The sequence below is a fragment of the Schistocerca cancellata genome, chromosome 2 (genome assembly GCF_023864275.1).
Source record: "Schistocerca cancellata isolate TAMUIC-IGC-003103 chromosome 2, iqSchCanc2.1, whole genome shotgun sequence".
In the NCBI taxonomy this organism is placed as follows: Eukaryota; Metazoa; Arthropoda; class Insecta; order Orthoptera; family Acrididae; genus Schistocerca; species Schistocerca cancellata.
The window spans coordinates 1,000,284,265-1,000,309,803 of NC_064627.1; the positions used below are offsets into that span (position 1 = coordinate 1,000,284,265).

Below are 25,539 nucleotides of genomic sequence, written 5' to 3' on the forward strand. Positions count from 1 at the left end.
CGTGTTGGACGAAAGAATGGAAAACTCCTTGGTTCGTCCCACGTCTTTTTCGAGGAGCCGTTTCTCAGAACTTAGGAATAGCAGCGATACTGCAGCTCGTTTCCGGCTATCGACTGGCTGGATGGCCGTCTGACATGGCGCATTTGCGTCCGTCTCCGTGAGATGCAGACAGGTTTATTGTCCCTCATAGACGCAGACTTATTTACGACAGTTTCCACTCCCTTCAAATCACCCCTCTTCCAAGGCTGACGAACCGTGAAACTAAGTTGTCAGTATCAAGATACAAAATAAAAATTTCGGCGTTTACTACCGTCAAATGAACAGTTCATGTCAATTCGAATATATTGGCACATTTACTCGTCCAATGATTATGTGATTAAGTGTAGTACCCATCAGCATTCTGACATAAATTTACGTAATTTTACCTTCATTAATTTATCTCTGTTGGAAAAATTGTAATGCTTTCAAGGGGGATGTTAAATGACTGGTAGGAGTGTGTCTGCTAGCGCTTGTTTTATGCAGTCCGATTTTATCTCTCTTCTTGTGGTCGCGGCCTTGTATGAAAGTGCTAGCAGTCAGTAAGCAAAATTTTTCTTGCTTTCCTTGTCGCTCACACACTTTTCCAGTTATAAACGGTGTATCAAAAGGAATCACATGACTTAAAAATCATAGCTATTATGTTATTTGAGATACGTGCGTGAACAACGTACTGTTGGAGAGAGGAAACTCTCGAGTTTTACATGGCTGCCGCTACGTAGCAACAGTATGCGCCCACTTCACTTCTAGTAAAAATGCTGTTCGGACAACAGAAAGCGTTTTGTGTTCTACATTTTGCACAGTGCGGGTCAGTAATAACTGTTCAGAGTGACTTTCGTACTAGGTATGGTGTGGATTCTCCCACAACACAGAGCACTAGAACTTGGTGTGAACAATGCGGAGAAAAAGGTTGTTTGTGTAAAGGCAAATCACCGGTCCGACCCCGAGTGTCTCACACAGACGTCGAACGCATCCGCCATAGTTCCACAAAGAGTCCGCATAAATCTGTTCGCAGTGCAGCTCGACACCTCAAAATACCACGATGTTCGTCTGGCGTGTTTTGTGACGAAGTTTACAGATGAGACCATACAAAATCGGCGGCTGCAAACTCTTCGTGAAGTTGACAAACTACAACGAGTGGAATCCGGCAATTTCGATGTTGGAAAGATGGAGGCCGATAGTTTTTCCACGCTTAGTGTTTAGTTAAGAGCCAACATTCCATTTAAATGGAAAGGTGAAGCGTCTTAATGTGGCATTTATAGGTAGCATATATCGTCCAAGTAGAGAGGATATAAAATGTAGACTGGCAATGGCAAGGAAATCGTTTCTGAGGAAGAGAAATTTGTTAACATCGAGTATAGATTTAAGCGTCAGGAAGTCGTTTCTGAAAGTATTGGTATGGAGTGTAGCCATGTATGGAACTGAAACATGGACGATAAGTAGTTTGGACAAGAAGAGAATAGAAACTTTCGAAATGTGGTGCTACAGAAGAATGCTGAAGATTAGATGGGTAGATCACATAACTAAAGAGGAGGTACTGAGCAGAATTGGGGAGAAGAGAAATTTGTGGCACAATTTTACTAGAAGATGGGATCGGTTGGTAGGACATGTACTGAGGCTTCACAGGATCACCAATTCAGTATTGGAGGGCAGCGTGGCGGGTAAAAATCATAAAGGGAGACCAAGAGATGAATACACTAACCAGATTCAGAAGCATGTAGGTTGTAGTAGGTACTGGGTGATGAAGAAGCTTGTACAGGATAGAGTAGCATGTAGAGCTGCATAAAACCAGTGTCTGGACTGAAGACCACAACAACAACAAAATATATCTCCATATGCTTGAGAACTTTCTTTTCCCACAGTTGGAGACTCATTCGAACGACTTCATTTACCAACAGGATGGGGCACCGCCACAGTGGTATCTGGAATTGCGGGAATTTTTAAATCAAAGGATTACTGAACGATGGCTCGGTTGCACTGGACCAAATGATCCAGCCTTTCATTACTGGCCTCCAAGATCACTGAACCTGACTGTACGTGACTGTTTCTTGTGTGGATTTGTAAAAGACTCTGTTATGCGCCGCCGCTACCTACAACAATGTATGAACGGAGACATCGCATAACACCAGCTGTGGAACATGTAATTGAAGATATGCTCGCTGCAGTGTGGGAACAAGTTGAATACTGCGTTGACAGATGCCGTGCGCCTCAAGTGGAGAATATTGAACACCTGTGAAAAGGTATGAAAATAAAAACTTCTTGTTTTTCCCGTTCATCAAAAAACAAAGTTGATTGTATATGTTTATTAATTGATAAATTATAGATGCGCCAAATTGGATGATTTTTTTACCTGTGTTCTGATTAGAAAACCTATTAATCATAATAGCTTCCTGGTAATTGAATTCAACATGCTTTTCAGTACTTGAGACACGCAGTCAACAAAATCCCGTTATCAGACTGCTTGTGAGCTCTGTTGAGGAAGAAGTATATGAGTGTATCATTGTTCACTGGCATTAATCGCAACTGCCAGTATTAACCATAGATGTTTTGGCATGACCAAATTGTTACAACAGCAAAATCTAGAGACAATCAATAATTTGAGGAAGCATTTTATTTATATTTTTTTCGACCCCTGTGGGTCCTACGTCGTTCAGAACTTTACGTGGAAACTTAACAACCGAAAGAGTTTACCGTCTGACAGCCGTCATGGTGTCTGCTGGCTGTCATTCAGTCAGTGAACACTCGCTGCCAGCTCTGCATACCAACTAGGATATCAGACTGGATGAATGAGGTCTTTTAGAATACTGATCCTCGTAAAAATAAACAAGTACGGTTCTCTGGCAGCAGCAGTTGACTGACAACCACTATCTAGCAGGAACAATACGGAAGTGGTTACGTTAAAGCCTGCAGTCAGCGCATGTGCACCCAGGGTGTAAACAGACCGCACGTAAATGCTGTAGTCTCATTTTACCTGCGATCTCATTCAGAATCCACAGAACCCTGGCTACTCATTCCGCTGCAAGTGTACGAGCGAGCGATAGCCATTGCATTTCAGTTACATTCTCGAGAAAATAAAATTATATAATTAAATTGTTTGTTTGCTTGCTCATAAATGTCGACATTCGGCAGCCGAACAGCCCCGCGAGGTGTCTCCCGGCCACTAATGCCATACGCTCATAATTATTTAATGTCTGCAATGGTGGTACACAATTAAATACCCGTGTCACACTACAGTAACACGCCAGTAGAAATCCAAAACAAAATGGCGCGCCCCACTTGAGGACGTATGACTCGACTACTCTCAGACACACGTAGTTAGCGAGGACCTATTGAAGCACACTGCCAAATGGTTAACGCAGATCAGAAAGATCTCTGGACGCCACTCAATCCAGACACTTCAAACGCGTACACAGCTGTCACACCCGTTTTCACTGTTTTCGTTTATACCTGACCTCCTGGGCTGCGTGAGGCACGGACGGAATAAAGGATGTTTAAAACAGACGAGAGACCAAAAATGGTTCAAATGGCTCTGAGCACTATGGGACTTAACATCTATGGTCATCAGCCTACTAGAACTGAGAACTACTTAAACCTAACTAATCTACAGACAACACACAACACCCAGGCAGAGAAAATCCCTGACCCCGCCGGGAATCGAACCCGGGAACCCGGGACGAGAGACCAAATTCTTCCTCTGAGAACTGGCTGAAGGGTACGAAAATAAGTGTAAGTTTAGTAAAGTGTACTAATGAGAGACAGGTAGTTGAGTTCAAGGTGCCTTAAAAGATCATGAATCACATGTGCGGCTCACGCATTCGAGCAAGTCATCCAAACTGTATGCAGTGAAACATGTGATCAGGATATAGACATCGCGTGTACGTAGTAAAAAATGTGATTAGAATATAGACTTTGCATGTATGTAGTGAAACGTCCATCAAGATATAACTTTGCACATATGTCGAAAATCATGTGATCAGGATATAGAGTTTGCATGTATATAGTGAAACGTGTGATCAGGATATGGACTTTCACAACATAAAAGGAAAAACAATGTTAATGTAAACAGCAGAGAAACTTTAATCGAGATAATGGTTACTGACACCACCTTTACACTCAAGGTGAATAGACGGACGTACCTTAGAGCTGGTAAGCTAGGATACAAGGTCCCAGAGTGAAAGCGACTGGAATTTTAGAGCAATACTTTATTAACAAACGAAGTTACACACAATTTTTCAATGAGCAACAGTTATATCAAAAACTTTTCCAAAGTGAAGTTTACCGGGACTATCCCACGGCACCAGTTATTTTTTTAAAGTTAACATATACTGAATAGCAAATAAACTCACGAGCTCTAGCCCACAATTATTTTGAGTAACGTACGCTGAATATCAAAATCTTTAAAATATTAGAATATTAAGATTTTCCTCAAGATGAAAATTACGGGCACTAGAATAAGTAACTCTTTCTTGAAATGAAAGTATTTAACTTTCAAAAACTGATTCAAATGGCTTTAAGCACTATGGGACTTAACATATGAGGTCATCAGTCCCCTAGACTTAGAACTACTTAAACCTAACTAACGTAAGGACTTCACACACATCCATGCTCGAGGCAGGATTCGAACCTGCGATCGTAGCAGCAGCGCGGTTCCGGACTGAAGCGCCAAGAACCGCTCGGCCACCGCTGCCGGCACTGTACCTCCAAAGATCTTACAGGCAGCAGTTTACAGGCACAGTTGCCTTCAAAGAATGAACCCGTGCATATACTCCGTGCAAACAGTCCAACCATTAACGGTGTATGACATGCTTCGACAAGAATCAAAATTCACCTCTATTTACGAACGCTACGGACAGGTTCCGTTACTACCAAAGTAGTAACAGTTTTATACAGTCCTCATCAAATGAGTTAACCACCACTAACAACAGTATTAGGTGGTTTGTAGCTAGAGACACACATTCAAATACATTTACGAGTTCTAACACCCAGTAACAGCTACTGTCAAACAGAAACGGTGTGTGTTTGCTGTTCCAGTGAGCTTTTCAGCCATTCACACACTGAACTTTAAACAAATATTCAGATGCGTTGACGTGCGCTAATACATTGTGGCAGTTACTCTCAGAACAGTCACAGTTTAATAGTGGCTATTCAAAAGCATTTTCGTCCAATAACGACGGTGACATCTGTTCTTTAAGTTGCAAGAGATATTGAAATACAGTTACGCGCACAAACACACTGTGGGACTTACAAAGCGATACAATTGAGGTAAACATCGTGACAGTTACTACACCAAAATCAAGGAGACAAACCAACGACTAATTATAGGAAGCCTCAGTCAGAACCCTGTAACCGGCTTTCACATAAACGGTGAAAGATACGTAATATACTCTCGAAATTTGGTAGAAAATCCGAAGAAATTCTGGTCGTATGTAAAGTACACAAGCGGCAAGACGCAGTCAATACCTTCGCTGCGCAGTGCCGATGGTACTGTTACCGACGACTGTGCCACTAAAGCGGAGTTATTGAACGCAGTTTTCCGAAATTCCTTCACCAGGGAAGACGAATGGAATATTCCAGAGTTTGAAACACGAACAGCTGCTAGCATGAGTTTCTTAAAAGTAGATACCTTAGGGGTTGCGAAGTAACTCAAATCGCTTGATACGGGCAAGTCTTCAGGTCCAGACTGTATACCGATTAGGTTCCTTTCAGATTACGCTGATACAATAGCTCCCTACTTAGCAATCATATACAACCGCTCGCTCACCGATAGATCTGTACCTACAGATTCTAAAATTGCGCAGGTCGCACCAGTGTTTAAGAAGGGTAGTAGGAGTAATCCATCGAACTACAGACCTATATCATTGACGTCGGTTTGCAGTAGGGTTTTGGAGCATATACTGTATTCAAACATTATGAATCACCTCGGAGGGAACGCTCTATTGATACGTAATCAGCATGGTTTCAGAAAACATCGTTCTTGTGCAACGCAGCTAGCTCTTTATTCGGACGAAGTAATGGCCGCTATCGACAGGGGATCTCAAGTTGATTCCGTATTTCTAGATTTCCGGAGAGCTTTTGACGCCGTTCCTCACAAGCCACTTCTAATCAAGCTGCGGGCCTATGGGGTATCGTCTCAGCTGTGCGACTGGATTTTTGATTTCCTGTCAGAAAGGTCGCAGTTCGTAGTAATAGATGGCAAATCATCGAGTAAAACTGACGTGATATCAGGTGTTTCCCAGGGAAGCGTCGTGGGACCTCTGCTGATCCTGATATATATAAATGACCTGGGTGACAATCTGAGCAGTTCTCTTAGGTTGTTTGCCGATGAAGCTGTAATTTACCGTCTAGTAAGGTCATCCGAAGACCAGTATCAGTTGCAAAGCGATTTAGAAAAGATTGCTGTATGGTGTGGCAGGTGGCAGTTGACGCTAAATAACGAAATTCCACATGAGTTCCAAAAGAAATCCGTTGGAATTCGATTACTCCATAAATAGTACAATTCTCAAGGCTGTCAATTCAACTAAGTACCTGGGTGTTAAAATTACGAACAACTTCTGTTGGAGAGACCACATAGATAATATTGTGGCTCAAATGGTTCAAATGTCTCTGAGCACTATGGGACTCAACTGCTGATGTCATTAGTCCCCTAGAACTTAGAACTAGTTAAACCTAACTAACCTAAGGACATCACACACATCCATGCCCGAGGCAGGATTCGAACCTGCGACCGTAGCGGTCTCGCGGTTCCAGACTGCAGCGCCAGAACCGCGCGGCCACTTCGGCCGGCGATAATATTGCGAGGAAGGCGAGCCAAAGGTTGCGTTTCATTGGCAGGGCACTTAGAAGATGCAACAAGTCTACTAAAGAGACAGCTTACACTACATTCGTTCGTCCTCTGTTAGAATATTGCTGCGCGGTGTGGGACCCTTACCAGGTGGGACTGACGGGGGACATCGAAAGGGTGCAAAAAAAGGGCAGCTCGTTTTGAATTATCACGTAATAGGGGAGAGAGTGTGGCAGATATGATACGCGAGTTGGGATGGAAGTCATTAAAGCAAACACGTTTTTCGTCGCGGCGAGATCTATTTACGAAATTTCAGTCACCAACTTTCTCTTCCGAATGCGAAAATATTTTGTTAAGCCCAACCTACATAGGTAGGAATGCTCATGAAAATAAAATAAGAGAAATCAGAGCTCGAACAGAAAGGTTTCGGTGTTCGTTTTTCCCGCGCACTGTTCGGGAGTGGAATGGTAGTGAGATACTATGATTCTGCTTCGATGAACCCTCTGCCAAGCACTTAAATGTGAATTGCAGAGTTATCATGTAGATGTAGATATAGATACTGTATCACCCTGTGTCCTCGGCTCGTAGCACTCTGTGCCATTGTCCCGGCGCATCAGTGAAATTGTACTTCACGACCGTGGAGGCCACCGCCGCTTCCTCTCTGCCGCTTCGTACACCAGGCCCCAATCGGCAGTGTTTTGTACTTCAAATAGGCGGGTCCTCCTGCTAGTCGCTCGCACACGCCGCTGCTTTCCGTCACCAACCAACGACACCTCGCACCACACACGGATGTTACCACAGCGGCTCCTCTCCTAGCCGGTGCGGGGAAACCTCTGATGTACGTCGATACTAAGTGCGTATCGACAGAGATGCATCAGTTATAAATTACCGACATCACCTCCTACCCTTCGTGTTCCGAAGACATAAGCAGTGTATGTAAACAAACAAGGTGCCACGTAAGCAACGTCCTCAGTCCACTACGAAAGCTGTTAACCCATACCACAAACCTAATTACGTTGTCGAATAGTTAGTCAATTGCTACGATAAACGCACACAGAAAGAACCTTCACTACCCGTACCACCCCATCCCATTCTATTCCAAATATAGGATGCACACCGTTTCCTTGCCCAGATGACAAACCGCCCATCTCCTGACACCTGCAACCCACCTATCAGTTCTTTCCCGTATAGAAATCCGACATCGTTTTCCATAGAATTTTCTCCCCAAATACCTTCCACACTTCAATCCATACCCACAGTTACAAGACGTCACCATCGAATCATGTTCATAGTAGAGATAATCTACAGCACATAACAACAAACCTTACCACCGCTTTTATTTTCTATCACATTTTATTTTAAAACTGTAGAAATTTCAATGCAAAGGCTTAGGAGTGGCAATTTGGCTACTGGCAGTCCGCTATTATGGGGTGGACTGCAAATATCTTATTAATAAAGAAATCAAGAGAAAATTGGGTGCCACGGCGTGCAGCTAGTCCCTGGAGGAAGGCCTCAGTACGAATACCAAACCATACGATCAGAACATTCAACAACAGTGAAGCGGTTGCCCAGCATGTTTTAAAATCACCGTCAACAGCCACCATGCCATCTCCTTACATACCCGGCAAACTTTTGATTTATCAGTGCATGTTATGCCCAGATACTTCAGATGAATCATTCACAAAGATCAAAATGTGAGTGATGCACATTTATGTGCCAGACACTGATGAGAAACGTATTTGCCTTTCAGCAGTTACAAATGTTCAAATGTGTGTGAAATCTTATGGGACTTAACTGCTAAGGTCATCAGTCCCTGTCCGCCCCCGGTAGCTGAGTGGTCAGCATGACGGGATGTGAATCCTAAGGGTCCGGGTTCGATTCCCGGCTGGGTCGGAGATTTTCTCTGCTCGGGGACTGGGTGTTGTGTTGTCCTAATCATCATCATTTCATCCCCATCGACGCGCAGGTCGCCGAAGTGACGTCAAGTCGAAAGACTTGCACCAGGCGAACGGTCTACCCGACGGGAGGCTCTAGCCACACGGCATTTCATTTCATCAGTCCCTAAGCTTACACACTACTTAACCTAAATTATCCTAAGGACAAACACACACACCCATGCCCGAGGGCGGACTCTAACACCGACCAGAGTGGCCGAGTGGTTCTAGGCGCTACAGTCTGGAACCGCGCGACCGCTACGGTCGCAGGTTCGAATCCTGCCTCGGGCATGGTTGTGTGTGATGTTCTTAGGTTAGTTATGTTTAAGTAGTACTAAGTTCTAGGGAGTTGATGACCTCAGAAGTTAAGTCCCATAGTGCTCAGAGCCATTTGAACCATTTTGAGGACTCGAACCCCCACCGGGACCAGCCGCACAGTCCAGACTACAGCAGTTACATCTTTACCGATAATCCTCTGACAGTGTAACCAGGTGCGATACGGATATTACGCATCGTAATCATAAATTAATTTCTAGAGAACATAATATAACTGCAACGATCCACTTACGATGAGAATCTATGAGCTTCGAAAAAATGGTTCAAAAGGCTCTAAGCACTATGGGACTTAACATCTGAGGTCATCAGTCCCCTGGACTTAGAACTACGTAAACCTAACTAACCTAAGGACATCACTCACATCCATGCCCAAGGCAGGATTCGAGCCTCCGACCGTAGCAGCCGCCTGGTTCCGGGCTGTGGCGCCTAGAACCGCTCGGCCACCCCGGACGGCCATGAGCCTCGAAAGACTGTCACTTGATATGATGAGTATTAGTCAAATGGAAAATTTGGCATACACAATAGTCTTCAGAATTGAAATTAATCCACGAAAACCCATTACCAAATCGTAATGCGTGTTCTCACATGGGAAAGGAAATAGCCAACAACTTGTAGAATTGTCACTGCAGGAAACGAAATTTAACGTCCCACTGACGAAGCGTTTATTAAAAGAAAGGAACATGGAATTTAACGACCCGCCAACGTCGAGGTCGTTACAGAGGTTGCATAGACTCATGTTGAAGGGAGAAGGACTGAATTGTATCAAATTTAAGACAGGCATAGATGCATTTGCACTGATTTGCTTCATGAAAGCATGGAAAACCTGGGTGGCCAGATGGAGAACTGAAATCTTTCCCTTCGTATGTTTCATCCATGGATCGTATGAGCGGTTCACTCGGTTTGTCTTATTACGAGAAACATAGTGCTCTGATATAGGCCCATCGGGCTGTAGAACTTCAATCCAGCTGTTTCACCTCATCTATGACGCTTCGGTTTTTGCTGGTGAGTCTTCATACATGTGAGGCTTCATCGGTGATCTACAACAGTATTGCATACGCGATACACTGTCAGAGGAACAGTAGTTCTCTGGAAGTGCACTGAGTATCTACAGCTGAGGCGTCAGGGATGCCACGATTACTTGACGAGTGCCCCCTCCTGAATAGCAAGGAATGAAACATCAAATTCAATTTCGAATGTCTACATTACATAAAACAGAAGCGAAGCGGAATAGACAATAGGCACAGCGCATGAGAGCTGTACACGTATAAAATGTTGAACTTTTAAATCAATAGGTTATGTAACAGTTGTGAAAGTAATACTGTACGCAGTTTAGAATGGCATCAGCTACCATACCATTGTAGTCTCACCAAATGGAGCAAGCTGTTACGAGTGCCTCAACCAGAACGCTTTCTAGAGCCTAGTAACAGGCATCGCCAGTTAGCTGATGCGAACGAACATATAGGTACGACTATTGACTACAGTCGTTGCAACAGACTTGACAAACACATCTATAATCTGAACTGACGATGTTTTGTCTTATGCAATCGATCAGCAATAGTTTATCACGAAACTGGGGAAGTATGAGCCACACCAAATGATCACAAACATTGGCATTGCCACCCCATGACTAATTAATAAAGCCATTTGTAATAAAATTAATCATAAATTAATATTTGATTCAAAAGGACGTATAATATGAACTAACTGAAGATATGGAAAACTTAATTCATGGACTACTTGTCGAATCAGTGAAGTACACTTTGTGGTGGAAAAGATCATTAGGTGGCGTTAAACATGTTCACCAGAAGCGTGGTTCTTCCATTATTGAAAACAGATTCAGCAGCTTGCAAAAATAAAGTGTCCTACCGAGATCACGAAAATACAGCAAATTCAAGTGATCGTGCCATTAGAAAGTTATGAGTATGATGTTGCACAGCCAGTCTATAATGATATTCACTATGCATCTGCGTTTCTTGAATTTGTGCAATTATCTGACTCCCATATATTTGCATGTTGGCGTGTTGGAGTGTGATGGTTGTTGTTGCGAGGAGCGCCCCATATTCAGGCAGATGGAGATAGCATGTTAAGCATTCCCAAAGTACACTGTTTTAGTTCATTTAAGACTGTATAAGACACACTTACACAGAGTGTCCGGGATAGGGGGTATACAAAACCACTTGTTTACATTTCTGCATTTAATAAGGTGTACAGCTTTATTTGCCCAGTCCTGTAGACCAGAACTGAAACATTTTTCTGCTTATTGTTGCAGTTCAGTGTGGACACCGTCCGTAGCTCGACAGATATCGCAAGAGTACTTCCAGTTCTCGCCACATGTTCATGTGCATGATAGGTGCAATGAAACGCCAAAGAAACTGGTATAGACATGCTTATTGAAATACAGAGATACGTAAATAGGCAGAGTACGGCGCTGCGTTCGGAAACGCCTATATAAGACAACAACTGCCTGGCGAAGTTGTTAAATCGGTTACTGTTGGTACCGTGGCAGGTTGTCAAGATTTACGTGAGTTAAAACGTGATGTTATAGACGGCGCACGAGCTACAGGACCGAGGTAGCGATGAAGTGGGGATTTTCTCGTACGATCATTTCAGCAATGTACCGTGAACATCAGTAATCCAGTAAAACAGCAAATCTTCGAATCTCCGAATCGCTGCGGACGGGAAAAGATCCTGCAAGAACGTAACCAAAGAAGACTGAAGAGAATCGTTCAACGTGACAGAATTCCAATCCTTCCGCAAATTGCTGCAGATTTCAATGTTGGGCCATCAACAAGTGCGAATCATTAAACGAAACATCATCGATATGGGCCTTCGGAGCCGAAGGTCCAATCGCGTGCCCTTAATGACTGCACGACACAAAGCTCTACGCCTCGCCTGGTCACGTCAACACCGACATTGAACTGTTGATGACTGGAAACGTGTTGCCTGGTCGGACGAGTCTCGTTTCAAACTGTATCGAGCGCATGGACGTGTACGGGTATGGAGACAACCTCATGAATCCATGGACCCTGCATGTTAGCAGGGGACTATTCAAGCTGGTGGAGGTTCTGTAATGATGTGGAGCATGTGTAGTTGGAGTGATATTGAACCCCTGATACGTCTAGATATGACACTGACAGGTGATACCTGCGTAATCATCCTGTCTGATCACCTGCATCCATTCATGTTCATTGTGCATTCCGACGGACTTGGGCAATTTCAACAGGACAATGCGAGACCCCACACGTCTAGAATTGTTACGGAGTGGCTGTTAGGTATTTATGGACGGCCCTGCAGGACTCATGGTGTCAGTTCCCTCCATCACTACTTCAGACATTAGTCGAGTCCATGCCACGTCGTGTAGCAGCACTTACGCGTGCTCGTGGGTGTCCTACACGAATTAGTACCAGTTTATTTGGGTTTTCAGTGTGTAATGGCCTCTACTGCAGCGTAGATCCGGTGTCTCAGATCAATCAGATCTCTAACCCTGTTCTGTAAAGAATGTCCTTGATAAACCCCCATGTACTGAATTTCATCGTATCGGAAGACCGAGCAGTCTGGGCAATGGGATAGGGCACCATATCGCTGGTAACAAAGGTCTGGAGATTTAGCTAGCCAATATGTTGGGATAGGTGTACACTCTCACTGGCGAGCATACACCATGCTGCTCAGCGCTATTATTGAAATGGTGAAGGTCACACCTTCGAGAGTGTCTCTATCGACTGCATATTTCCCAATAATATGAAACTTAGAATTCTTCCGATATAAAAGTTTGTTAGTATGTGTAACACCCCACCTGTCACTTATCTGGTTTTGGCGTGTGTTCACCCCAGGTAGTTGACTAACAGATCAACAGAGAGTGCAAAACTGCCGCAATGTCGGATAATGCAAAGAAAGTAATAAGGCCCTGTGACTCCTGATTGAACTGCGATGTCAGTGTTGACATTAATTGATTCAGAATTGATCCCTTATAATTAAAAAGGGGTGCACATTGACGTTATATTCAGCTATTGAACATCAGATGCAAATGTTGAACATAAAATTAATTAAGAAAGTGACTTGGGATTTCATCCACGTGATTGAAAAGAGATGCAGTCGATTAGCACAAATTTATTTTAACTCACGACCATCAATCATCACATTACATCACTCTCCTAACAGGCAGTGGTAATAAATTGCGTTTGCGTGGAGTAAAGCGCGATAAATCAAAAGGAATTCCTATCGACTGACCCAGTCGTAATGCTAAGTGCGAGAAGAATTCTACAATACACGGCCCATGAAACCCTCCTGGAAACTTTGACAACGTGATCCAACAAATTAATCAGTGACCTAACTCAAGCTGGAGCGGGAGCAATATAACCGAATTCAGCATGGCGGGGCGGCATCGTTCTGCGGGCGTCGGACGACCTCGTGGTGCTGCAAGGCTGTGCTCATCTATTCACTCCTAGCTATCTTGCTCAGTACATAGCTGAGTGAAAACTTTCTGTCTCCAGGCTCAATCGTTCCATTTGCTAAGTCCTAAACTGAAGAGATGCTCACTCTCTCTCAGGCAAGCTGAGTAAAGAACGCCACATCCGCACTCTACGCAAGCTGGGAATGGAAGACTTCTACAGAGACTTCTGCCAGTCCACTCTTCGCCTCGGTTTCCCCTCCAGCAAAATCACTTACGCCAATTGCAGCGCAATTCCCACAAAATTTTCCTTCCTCTCAACTTCTGCTATTTAGCTCCTCCCAGGCCACCCATCAAGGTTATCATCTGCACAGAACACCATTTTTTCCGGAATTCTGACTCCCAGGAGAGTACTTGAAATTCCTTGGTCCTATGTTCCCATCAGAGGCCGGTGTATCTCATTCTGTAGCTCTTCAGCTGGTTTACTTCAGACTCTGCGGATCGTGAATTCAGCGTGAAGTTGCTATAGTCACGAACACGCATATTTTGGCCTCTGTTGACCGCTCCACCGTAGCTTTGCGCGGCCTTCTCGCATGTTTCACTGAAAACGGGACGACAGGCATTTATCAACAGCCGTACAAGTTCTCTGTCTGCTTCCCAGTACACCAGCATGGGGTCAACCACCCCCTCTCAATGTTACTCATCTTAAGGCAGCTGGAGGCCGTACCCCATTACTGCTTTCTCAGAGTTTGAACTATCCTAAGCTGCCTATTGTCGCTTCCTTTCGCTGCTCCCCAGCCCAGCCACGGTCAACTCTGAATACTTCCTTGGGATAAACTAGCGTCCAGTAAATCGACTCATTTCCACAAAGTTTTCATGTCGTGTGAATTACTTTAAAACCATCACCCAACATTAATTATTCCAATACGTCTATACTATACCCTCTACAAGATGCATTGTGCCTTGTCAGTCACTTCTGTTCAGCCCTACTGTTCACTCAACGTGAGTTTGGTGATCTTTAATGACTCCATGTAAGGGGCATAGTTCTTGCCATCTTACATATCTACCTCTAACTCGGACACTCTGTATATTTTTCATTGTGAAATGCTGAGCAACTTTAGCTTGAGTAGATTTTGTAGGCTATGGTTTCTGTGTGTCATGCCAAGAGACACTTTTTTGTGCACTTATGCGTGCTGCTTTCACTGCTCTGTGAATGTTGATCGTGACTCAGATCACCATATCATGCCTACCCCGTGTAAGAAATTTTACTATCGTTATTAACTATTATCTACCCTCTGGCAATCAGTTTTACAGAACTTCACTCTCACTTCCATTCTAATTAATATTCCTGTCCATATCTCTACAATACTCTCTGTTCATTTGTGTCTTGGAATTCCTTCACTTCAGTCAAAGTTACACCTGACACTGGATCTGTCACAAAATGAGTAAAAATAGCTTTGCAGATTGCCATTCCACTGATAATTAATCTGTTGTGGAAAGCGGGGAGGGGGGGGGGGCTAATGCTGTGGCCAATCCCTTTGCTCCATGACTAAAACATGGAAACACCAAAAACGCAACACACTACTGTGCCCAATACGTTGTAGGAAAACCGTTGGCATTAAAAACTACCTCTAATCGTCTCCGAATGGATAAATACAGGTCCTGTATGGCTTTCAAGGGCATCCTATAACACTCTGTCGCAAAAACTGTGACACGTTGGAGGTGAGTAATGAGCCAGCATCCATGTCTCCAAGAGTAGACGACACTGGCTCAGTATTATTCCATTATGGCTACTGTGATAGCCAGGGGAGATGAGACAATTCATCCTCGCGCAAGCAAAAATCAGTCGTGGACGATGTGGGGCCCACGGATTATCACGATGTGGCTGCCAAAATCACCACCTAACCGCTTGTCATGTTTTTCTCCTGGGACGTGAACTCAGTCAGAAGTTGAAAACAGTGTGCAAGAAGATTCATCTGAGAAAATGACTTTCTTACACGTCTCCACAGTCCGGGTTTTATAGTTTCGGCACCAAGTTTTCCCGTTTTTGTATCACTGATGAGTTGTGTGAAATTCCAGGTCACCCTCCAATTCCCTGCTTACGTTCCTCACTTCTTATTCTTTTTGTGCTGAGAGGGTTCGCGAGTACGATATTCGTTCCTGCAGTGGCTTTTGCTGCTGTCATCCGCTTATTACCCCATTCATCGCAGACATGTTCAATGACCGCCTGTCACAGTCACTTTCGTCAGCGTTGTCACTTAGCTGATGATGTTTCTCTAGTTTTCCTGTATTCAGTGTAATCTTAAGATAGCGCCTCTTCAAACACAAGACATTTCAGATACCTTGGCTACAGAAGCACTCACCATACGATCACCAACTACACTACTGGCCATTAAAATTGCTACAACACGAAGGTGAAGTGCCACAGACGCGAAATTTAACTGACAGGAAGAAGATTCTGTGATATGCAAATGATTAGCTTTTCAGAGCACTCACACAAGGTTGACGCCGGTGGCGACACCTATAACGTGCTGACATGAGCAAAGTTTCCAACCGATTTATCAAACACAAACACCAGTTTACGGGGTTGCATGTTGAAACGTTATTGTGATGCCTCGTATAAAGAGAAGAAATGCCAAAATCACGTTTCCGACTTTGATAAAGGTCGGATTGTACGCTTTCACGGTTGCAGCTTATCGTATCACGACATTGCAGTTCACGTTGATCGAGATCCAATGACTGTTAGCAAACTATGGAATCGGTGGGTTCAGGAGGGTAATACGGAACGCCGTTCTGGATCCCAACGGCCTCGTATCGCTAGCAGTCGAGATGACAAGGATCCTACCCGCATGGTTGTAACGGATCGTGCAGCAACGTCTCCACCCCTGAGTCAACAAATGGGGACGTTTGCTAGACAACAACCATTTGCACGAACAGTTCGACGACGTTTGCAGCAGCATGGACTCTTATCGAGGAGACCATGGCTGTGGTTACCCTTGACGCTGCATCACAGACTGGAGCGCCTGCGATGGTGCACTCAACGACGAACCTGGGTGGACTAATGACAAAACGTCATCTTTCGGATGAATCCAGTTTCGGTTTACAGCATCATGGTGGTCGCATCCGTGTTTGGCGACATCGCGGCGAACGCACATGGGAAACGTGTATTCGTCGTCGCCATACTGGCATATCACCCGGCGTCATGGTATGGGGTGCCACTGGTTACACGTCTCGGTCAGCTCTTGTTCGCATTGACGGCACTTTGAACAGTGGTTGTTACATTTCAGATGTGTTACTACCCGTGGCTCTACCCTTCATTCGATCCCTGCGGAACCCTACATTTCCCTGTACGGGCCACTCTCGATACAGAAAATGTTCGACTGCTACCCTGGCCAGCACATTCTCCAGATCTCTCACCAATTGAAAACGTCTGGTCAATGGTGGCCGAGCAACTGGCTCGTCACATTATGCCAGTCACTACTCTCGATGAACTATGGTATCGTGTTGAAGCTGCATGGACAGCTGTACCTCTTCACGCCATCCAAGCTCTGTTTGACTCAAATGCCCACGCGTATCAAGGCCGTTATTACGGCCAGAGGTGGTTGTTCTGGGTACTGATTTCTCAGGATCTATGCACCCAAATTGCGTGAAAATGTAATCACATGTCAGTTCTAGCATAATATATCTGTCCAATGAACAGTCGTTTATCATTTGCATTTCGTAGGAATTTCAATGGCCAGTAGTGTACTTAGCGCCGACATAACGCACTCACAACTAAATCCAACACTGTCCTGACCACAGCTGACACATGCAATATATTACGGACATGGCACAGGTGCCGTGGTCAAACACAACAACGCAACCTGCAGACGCAGCTAGCATCTACATTTATGTTCAAGCATACATTTACCGCTGTGTCCACGTCTTTTGTCAAAGCCTCGTACCACAGTCGGGTACGAGAGAACGTCTACAAAACTTCTTCTGAATTACGGCGTTTCCCGATATAATGATTACGGCCAGATCTCTTTGTAGGTAAGGTTTTCAAGGCAATCGCAAACCTTGATATATACCTTGAAGATCTGGCTTTATCCACAATTTAGGACAACAGGCCAAAAATTAATTTTTAAACGGGATAGACCATTTAAAGTGTTCGATTTTCTTAATAATGCTCCATCGCAAGAAGCGTGCAGACCTCACAGTGAACCGTTCGTCTCCGAAGTAATTTGATCATACGATATGTAACCATTTTTGTGGGATTTCTGAAAGACTCCGTCTATGTGTCTCCCCTTCCAATAATTCTGGGGTACTTTGGACGCCTCATAGCACCAGCAGTGAGTACAGCAATTTTAAACCTGCCAGGAGAATTTTGAGAGCATTGTGATAGTCGTTTGGCTGTTTGTCAAGCGTCTGGTGGAGAGCACATTCATCATTTGTGAAAGCAAATAGGAACTTTAATTCTAACGGCAATTAAGGAATGTACCATAAGGTGATACATGTACACTCGTAAAGGAGCGATGGCCATGAATTCTACCTTAGCCCTCAGCCAGTCTCCTTTCTACCCCCACCACCACCGCGCACTATCTGAGCCTGAGGATTGCGAAGAGGGCGAAACTGCCGACGGGCCGCATTTTAATAGCAATGCACTTGCAGTGCATACGACTTGGTTTTGTAATATTCAGCGACATTTTCAGAGAACAGCGATCTTGTAATCTACCGGGTGATCAAAAAGTCAGTATAAATTTGAAAACTGAATAAATCACGGAATAATGTGGATAGAGAGGTACAAATTGACACACATGCTTGGAATGACATGGGGTTTTATTAGAACCAAAAACATAGAAAAGTTCAAAAACTGTCCGACAGATGGCGCTTTATCTGATCAGAATAGCAATAATTAGCATAACAAAGTAAGACAAAGCAAAGATGATGTTCTTTACAGGAAAGGCTCAATATGTCCACCATCATTCCCCAACAATAGCTGTAGTCGAGGAATAATGTTGTGAACAGCACTGTAAAGCATGTCTGGAGTTATGGTGAGGCATTGGCGTCGGATGTTTTCTTTCAGCATCCCTAGAGATGTCGGTCGATCACGATACACTTGCGACTTCAGGTAACATCAAAGCCAATAATCGCACGGACTGATGTCTGGGGACCTGGGAGGCCAAGCATGACGAAAGTGGCGGCTGAGCACACAATCATCACCAAACGACTCGCGCAAAGATCTTTCACGCGTCTAGCAATATGGGGGTGGAGCACCACCCTGCATAAACATCGTACGTTCCTGAAGGTGTTTATCAGCCAGGGTGGGGATGATGCGATTCTGTAACATATCGGCGTACCTCTCACCAGTCAAGGTAGCAGTTACAAAAGCAGAATCAAGCATTTCCTCGACGAAGAAAGGCCCGATAACGGTAGATGTGGTAAACCCAACCCATACCGTGACTTTCTCGTCGTGCAATGGAGTTTCCACGACAGTTCTAGGATTTTCGGTAGCCCAAATTCTGCAGTTTTGGGCGTTAACAGACCCTCGGAGCGTAGAATGAGCTTCGTCGGTCCACAGCACGTTACTCAACCAATCGTCATCTTCCGCCATCTTTTGGAACACCCACACCGCAAATGCCCTCCGCTTCACTAAATCGCCAGGTAACAGTTCATGATGCCGATGGATTTTGTACGGATAGCATCGGAGGGTACGCCTCAGTGCCAACCAAATACTAGTGTATGGAATGCCGGTGCGACGTGCGACTGCACGAGCGCTGACTTCCCCGTGCATAGACGAACCCGCTACGGTCTCCATTTCTTCCTGAACTGTCTCAGCAGCATTACGCCTTGTGCTCGGTCGTCCACTACGGGGTCTATCGTCTAAACAACCCGTGGCTTCGAACTTCGAAATCATTCTTGCCACAGCTGCATTTGTCAACGGACCTTTACCCGTTCGAATCCCCTTCCTATGGCGATAGGATCGTAACGCTGAACTAGGACATTCCCCATTCTGATACTACAGCTTCACTAAAAGCGCCTTTTCAGGTAACGTCAACATGCTGCGACTGCTGGCGCATCTGATTCTCTCTGCACTGCACTGCACTCTAAATCTCTGGTTGCATCTACCAGGAGGGAGACAGGCTAAGCAGCGAAGCTGCTGTTCCTGTGTGGACCTCAAGAACTATTGTGTGGCCTCACGGTTAGGATTGGCCTATGTGAGCGTCCGCGTGGGGGCGGACGCTGCGTCAAAGAACGTCATAGGGGCCGCGGAAGAAGCTACTCCCGCAGCAGATCAGGCCAACGCGTGGTCGGCCTGCGGTGGACTGGGTGGCCCAGTCCACGTATAAGACGATTGCCAGAGCGTTCTGCAGAAGCATAGAACACCCTGGCGGACTGCCTGATGCGATCCCGCAGCAACGGGACGCCAGCTTCCTCATGAAGCAGCCTCGTGGAGTAACGAGGCGGCTTGTGGAGAGCGAGTCGCAGCGCCCGATTCTGGACACGCTGGAGCATCGCAATGTGCGACGGAGCAGCATTGCCCCACACGACGGCGGCGTACTCGAGTACCGGCCGGACGAGGGCCAAGTACACGGTCAGGCCGTGCCGAGGGGGGAGGGTGGATGTCGGGTTCAACAGCGGGTAGAGCGCCCGGAGACGCCCAATCGCCCGCCCCCTGATGTCACGGATGTGCGGCAGCCAGGTGAGACGCCTGTCCAGCGTCACACCGAGGTATCGGCCGGCCGGTGACCACGGGGTGGGGCCTCCCGAGATCGAGAGAGGCGGCAGGGCAGGAGGCAGCCGTCTCCGAGTGAAGACGACCGCCTGGCTCTTGGCGGGGTTAAATTTGAGACGCCACTTGGTGGACCACGCCCCCAGGACGTCGGACGCTAGTTGGAGCTGGCGGCACATCGCGACCACGTTCATGCTGCGGGTGAACAACGCAGTGTCGTCGGCGTAAAGAGCCAACTCCACGCGCGCCACCCGCGGTGCGTCAGCGGTGTACAAGGTGTACAGCAGGGGGCCAAGAACAGACCCCTGCGGCACACCCGCACGAATCGGCCGGTCGGTGGAGGTGCCGCCGGCGGCCCGGACGTGGAAGGTGCGGCCCGCGAGGTAGGACCGCAGCAGAAGGGCGTGGGACGTCGGGACCCCATGTACAAGGAGCTTGTACACGAGGCCCTCGTGCCACACGCAGTCGAACGCCTTGGAGACGTCGAGGAGTACCGCCCCAAGGTACTCCCGCGACTCCAGCGCCCGCATCGTCGGTTCCACCAGGCGTAAGAGCTGATGCGTGGTCGAGTGGCCCCGCCGGAATCTGAACTGCTCCGCTGGAAGGAGCCCTTCGGCAGCGACGTGGCGCCACAGCCGCTCCACGTACAGTCTCTCAAAGATCTTGGAGAGAGACGGGAGCAGGCTGATCGGCCGGTAATGCTCCACCAGACGAGGATCCTTGCCGGCCTTGGGGATAGCCACCACTTCCGCGTGTTTCCACGCGGAAGGGAAGATCCCGGAGCGGAGAACGCAGTTGAAAATGTCCGCCAGTGATTGATGGAGCGCCGGCGGCAATAACCGCAGGAGGTGGTTCGTGACACCATCGGAGCCACCCGCCTTCTTGGGGTTGAGGCGGCGAAGCTGGAGGCCAACCTCATCGGCGGTGACGGGTGCGATCACATCGTCAGCGGCCCTGGCGGCGAGGAAGACAGGCAGGCGGTCGACCACGAGACGGACGTGGTCGGCATCGACGACGTCCGCGATCGGGCGGAAGTTGTCAGCAAACACGTCGGCGAGGGCGTTCGCCTTGGCGTCTGGGGCACAAACAAGCTCGTCGCCGACGTGGAGCGGAGGTACAGGCTGATGGCGGCGGAGGAAGCGCTTGGCGGTCCGCCAGGCACTCCCATCAGTCGTGTTCAGGGTGGCCACAAGGTCAGCCCAGTCACGGTTGCGGTGGTGGTCGATAGCGGCCCGGATTTCGCGCCGCGCCCGATTGAGGCGGCGCTTGGTCTCAGGCTGGCGAGTGAGCTGCCACTCACGGAAGAGACGGTTTTTGGCCGTTATAGCCTCCAAGATGTGTGGCGGAAGCTGCCGGGACATCTCGTGAGGCCACCGCGGCTGGCGGGGAGACGCAGCGGCAGCAGCGCTGAGCGTGTGCCGCGTAAAGAAGGCCAGCGCAGCATCGGCCCCCACCAGGGCAGGATCTGGAGCACCGGTGAAGCGACCGAGCAGGTCAGCCTGAAAGCGGGCCTCGTCAATGCCGCGGAAGTTACGGCGGTAAGGCTTCAAGGAGGCACCGACGACGTCCATGTCGTAGACCACCGGAAGGTGGTCAGAGGACAGGGCGCAGCGGACGGTAGCCGACTTAAAGTGCCCGACGCCCTTCAGGACTGCGACGTCGAGCACGTCGGACTGGCCTCGACTGGGGAAGAAGGTGTGGTCAAATGGACCCAGGACGACAGCGCCATGACGTTGTGTGATGCGAAGAAGGCGCCGCCCGCTGACGTTGGTGACGCGAGAGTTCCACTGCGGGCTCTTGGCGTTCAAGTCACCCGCAATGAAGAGTTTCCCACGCAGCGTCAGCAGGGCATCAAGGTCGGCCTCCAGGAGGTGGCCCCTCGGGGACCTGTAGACGGCGATGAAGGTAATGACCCCCGCTGTGGTGGTGACAGCCACCCCAGTGGCCTCCACCGCAGCGAGAGGCGGCAGCAGGACGGCATGGTGCTTCAACGAAGTCTTCATATAGATGGCGGTGCCGCCGCCATGGGTGGGCCGGTCGGTACGGTAGCAGCGATAGTTCGCCACACCGACGGCCACACCAGGTTTCATAAACGTCTCGCAGACGAGACAAATATCTATCGCTTCATCCCGGAGGAACTGGCGGAATTCCCCTTGTTGGGGAACCAAGCCGCGGGCGTTGAAACCGCACACGGTGAGCCCATGGACATGCTCATTATCCATGGTGGGCAGTAGGAACAACGCCGGCCTGGAGGGCAGACGTGACGGCGGTGACGAGCACCGGGAGCTGCTCGAGCAGCTGGCTCAACGAACGCAGGAGCGTACGGAGCTCAGCCGCATCGGGAGCCGTGGGGGCCTCTGGGGCGGCCGCCAAGGCAGGAACAGGAGGCTGCGGCGGGACCGCAGGAGGCGGCGTTCGCGGGGGCACAGCCCGAGGTGCAGACTGCCTTCGTGGGGCAACAGCGGCTGGACGTACCGGCTTGGTACGCCACGGTCGGCGGCTGCGCCGGCGGGGGGCTGCGGCTGATGCGGGAGGCGTGGGCGCAGGGGCAGCAGCCGCATCGGACGAGGCAGGCTGCTGTGGCAAAGCGCCATCGGAGGTAGCAGGACGCTGAGGGGAGGGGGCGGGCGCCCTCCCCTTGGCGGCATCAGCGAAGCTGGTGCCAGGCTGGACCTTGCGGGAAGGGGCAGCCGGGCCACGGCGCTGAAGGCGGCCACGCTGGAAGGCTGGACAGCCCCGGTACCTCGCGACGTGCGCGCCACTGCAGTTGCAGCACGTCGGTTTATCCTCACGTGGGAGCGGGCAGTCCTTGCTCTGATGCTGGGCCCCGCACTTGACGCAGCGGGGCGGCATCAAACAGTAGCGGGACACATGGTCGAGCCGTTGGCAAGAGAAGCATTGGGCCCTCCTGCCTTTGGCCCGCAGCGGCTCCACTTCGACGTCGACCCGCCGAACCCGCCGTACCTGAAAGATCTTGCGATTCCCCAGGTTGTCAACGAGAACGACCAGGTACAGCGGCATGGGGCGGTGGGTGCTCGGGGAGGTCATGAGCCCCGTGTGGCGGATGCCGAAGCCCATGTCCTCCAGTTCTTCACGGAGGTAATCCGCCCCAAACTGGAGTGGAAGGCGGCGGAACACCACCTTCAACAGCTTGAGCGGTTCCGACGGGTGCGTGTAGCAAGGGAGGCCATCTTTGCAGATGACATCCATGACTGCACGGTAGTCCTCGACAGACGTCGTGGAGAGCCGGTAAAGATCATTGCCGGCAGTCCTGACGCTGCCAGTGAGCGCCACCCGAGCGATCTTCTGCTCGAACGGCTTATAAGGGCCGTCCCATTGGACCACAATCGGTGGGGGGCGCGGCGCAGCTGGCCGGGGCGGAACCCCGTCGTCGTCGGGGACGCCAGCAGGCGCGTCCTGGTAGGCGTTGGCGGTCGGCAGCGGCAGCGCAGGCTGTAGGACAGCCGCCCGCGCCGTGTGCCGCCTGGCAGGGGCGACGAAACCGTCCTCATCAGGTTGGCGCACAGCAGCAGGCCCTGTGGAGGACCGCTGCTCCCTCGCGCACACCGTTGGCGCGACCGTCCGGGCCGCAGAGGCAGCGGCGGCGCGGGAGGATTTAGTGGCCTTCTTCCGCGGCCGAGCCGTGTCGGAGGCTAGGGAGCGGACGTCAGAGTCGTCAGCCGCGTCAGCACGGCGCTTCCGGAGCGCACGAGCAGCGTCAGCGTCACATCTGTCGGCGTCAGCAATGGCCTCCGCAAGATTTGCGTAGGGCAAATCGTCGTCGGCGGCAATCACGGCGGCCTCTTGAGCTGGCTTTGCACCCGCCCAGACCGCGGGGATGTCCCTCGCGCAGGGCGAGGCAGAAACTGGCGTGGCTACGGGTTCTTGATGTTGCAGGGCCGTGGGAGCAGCCACTAGAGAACCGACCTCTTGCGTGGCCGGCCCCTGTGGCGCACCCAGTGAGACCGCCGTCGCCAGGGACGCAGACTTTGCGCCTGGCGAGGCCCCCACCGGCTCACCTGCCGCTTGTCGCCCAGTGCCCGGCAGTGCAGCAGCCTTCCAGATCCTGCAGTACGCAAGCACGGCAGCGGCGTCGTCCTCACGACCGGGGTAGTCACCCCCATGTGCAAGCTTGTGCATGCGCAAGAGCATGCGTTCCTGGGAGCGAGAAACATCACCAGAAGAGACATCCAAGTGATTGTCAGGTAGTCGGCGCCGGTTCGTCATAAGTGGGGGGCCGGATGGGGCCGCCGACGGGAGCAACTCAGTCGCCTGAGCTGACCCCGCCGGACAGCGATCCGCCACACCCTTCGCTCGATCGTCAAACACGTCCTTTCGCCTCGACATCGCAACTCGGAATGACAACGGGCTCTGATTCTCTCTCTCATTACAGCTCCTTTTATACACGAATGCCATGCACAGTCACTGACGCTTTGCTGTCCAGCGCCATCTGTCGGACATTTTGTGAATGGTGTTTTTTTTTTGGTTCTAATAAAACCCCATGTCATTCCAAGCATTTGTGTAAATTTTTACCTCTCTATCCACATTATTCAGTGGTTTATTAAGTTTCCAAATTTATACAGACTTTTTGATCACTTGGTATATGAAATTAGTGAAAAACAGGCTAGATAGCAATGTTTATTTTCTTTAAAATTACAGATTTCTACCCAATCTTAGACCATCTTCAGAACAGCACGATTACCTGAAGTTAACAATGTCCACAACAGTCAACAGACCTCAGTCGCTGAAACTGCTACAGATCGAGATCTAACTGTAGTTCCTTCTCTAGATTGTCGCACAGATGACAAAATGGTAGATATCGAAATAGACGACACAGGGATAGAGAAACAATTAAAATCGCTCAAAAGAGGAAAGGCCGCTGGACCTGATGGGATACCAGTTCGATTTTACACAGAGTACGCAAAGGAACTTCCCCCCTTCTTGCAGCGGTGTACCGTAGGTCTCTACAAGAGAGTAGCGTTCCAAAGGATTGGAAAAGGGCAGTGGTCATCCCCGTTTTCAAGAGGGGACGTCGAACAGATGTGCAGAACTATAGACCTATATCTCTAACGTCGATCAGTTGTAGAATTTTGGAACACGTATTATGTACGAGTATAATGACTTTTCTGGAGACTAGAAATCTACTCTGTAGGAATCAGCACGGGTTTCGAAAAAGACGGTCGTGTGAAACCCAGCTCGCGCTATTCGTCCACGAGACTCAAAGGGCCATAGTCACGGGTTCACAGGTAGATGCCGTGTTTCTTGACTTCCGCAAGGCATTCGATACAGTTCCCTACAGTCGTTTAATGAACAATGTATATGGACTATCAGACCAATTGTGTGATTGGATTGA

The 25,539-nt window shown here is 48.6% G+C and overlaps 1 protein-coding gene across 1 annotated transcript in view; it reads right to left on the reverse strand.

The window, feature by feature from the left end:
• LOC126160441 (uncharacterized) overlaps positions 1 to 24,413 on the reverse strand; it is a 133,320-nt gene extending 108,907 nt beyond the window's left edge. The window contains exon 1 of the mRNA XM_049916908.1: positions 23,712 to 24,413. Within this exon, the coding sequence (XP_049772865.1) occupies positions 23,712 to 24,413 (702 nt within the window). The remainder of the gene's footprint in view (positions 1 to 23,711) is intronic.
• Between the last annotated feature and the right edge of the window lie 1,126 nt (positions 24,414 to 25,539).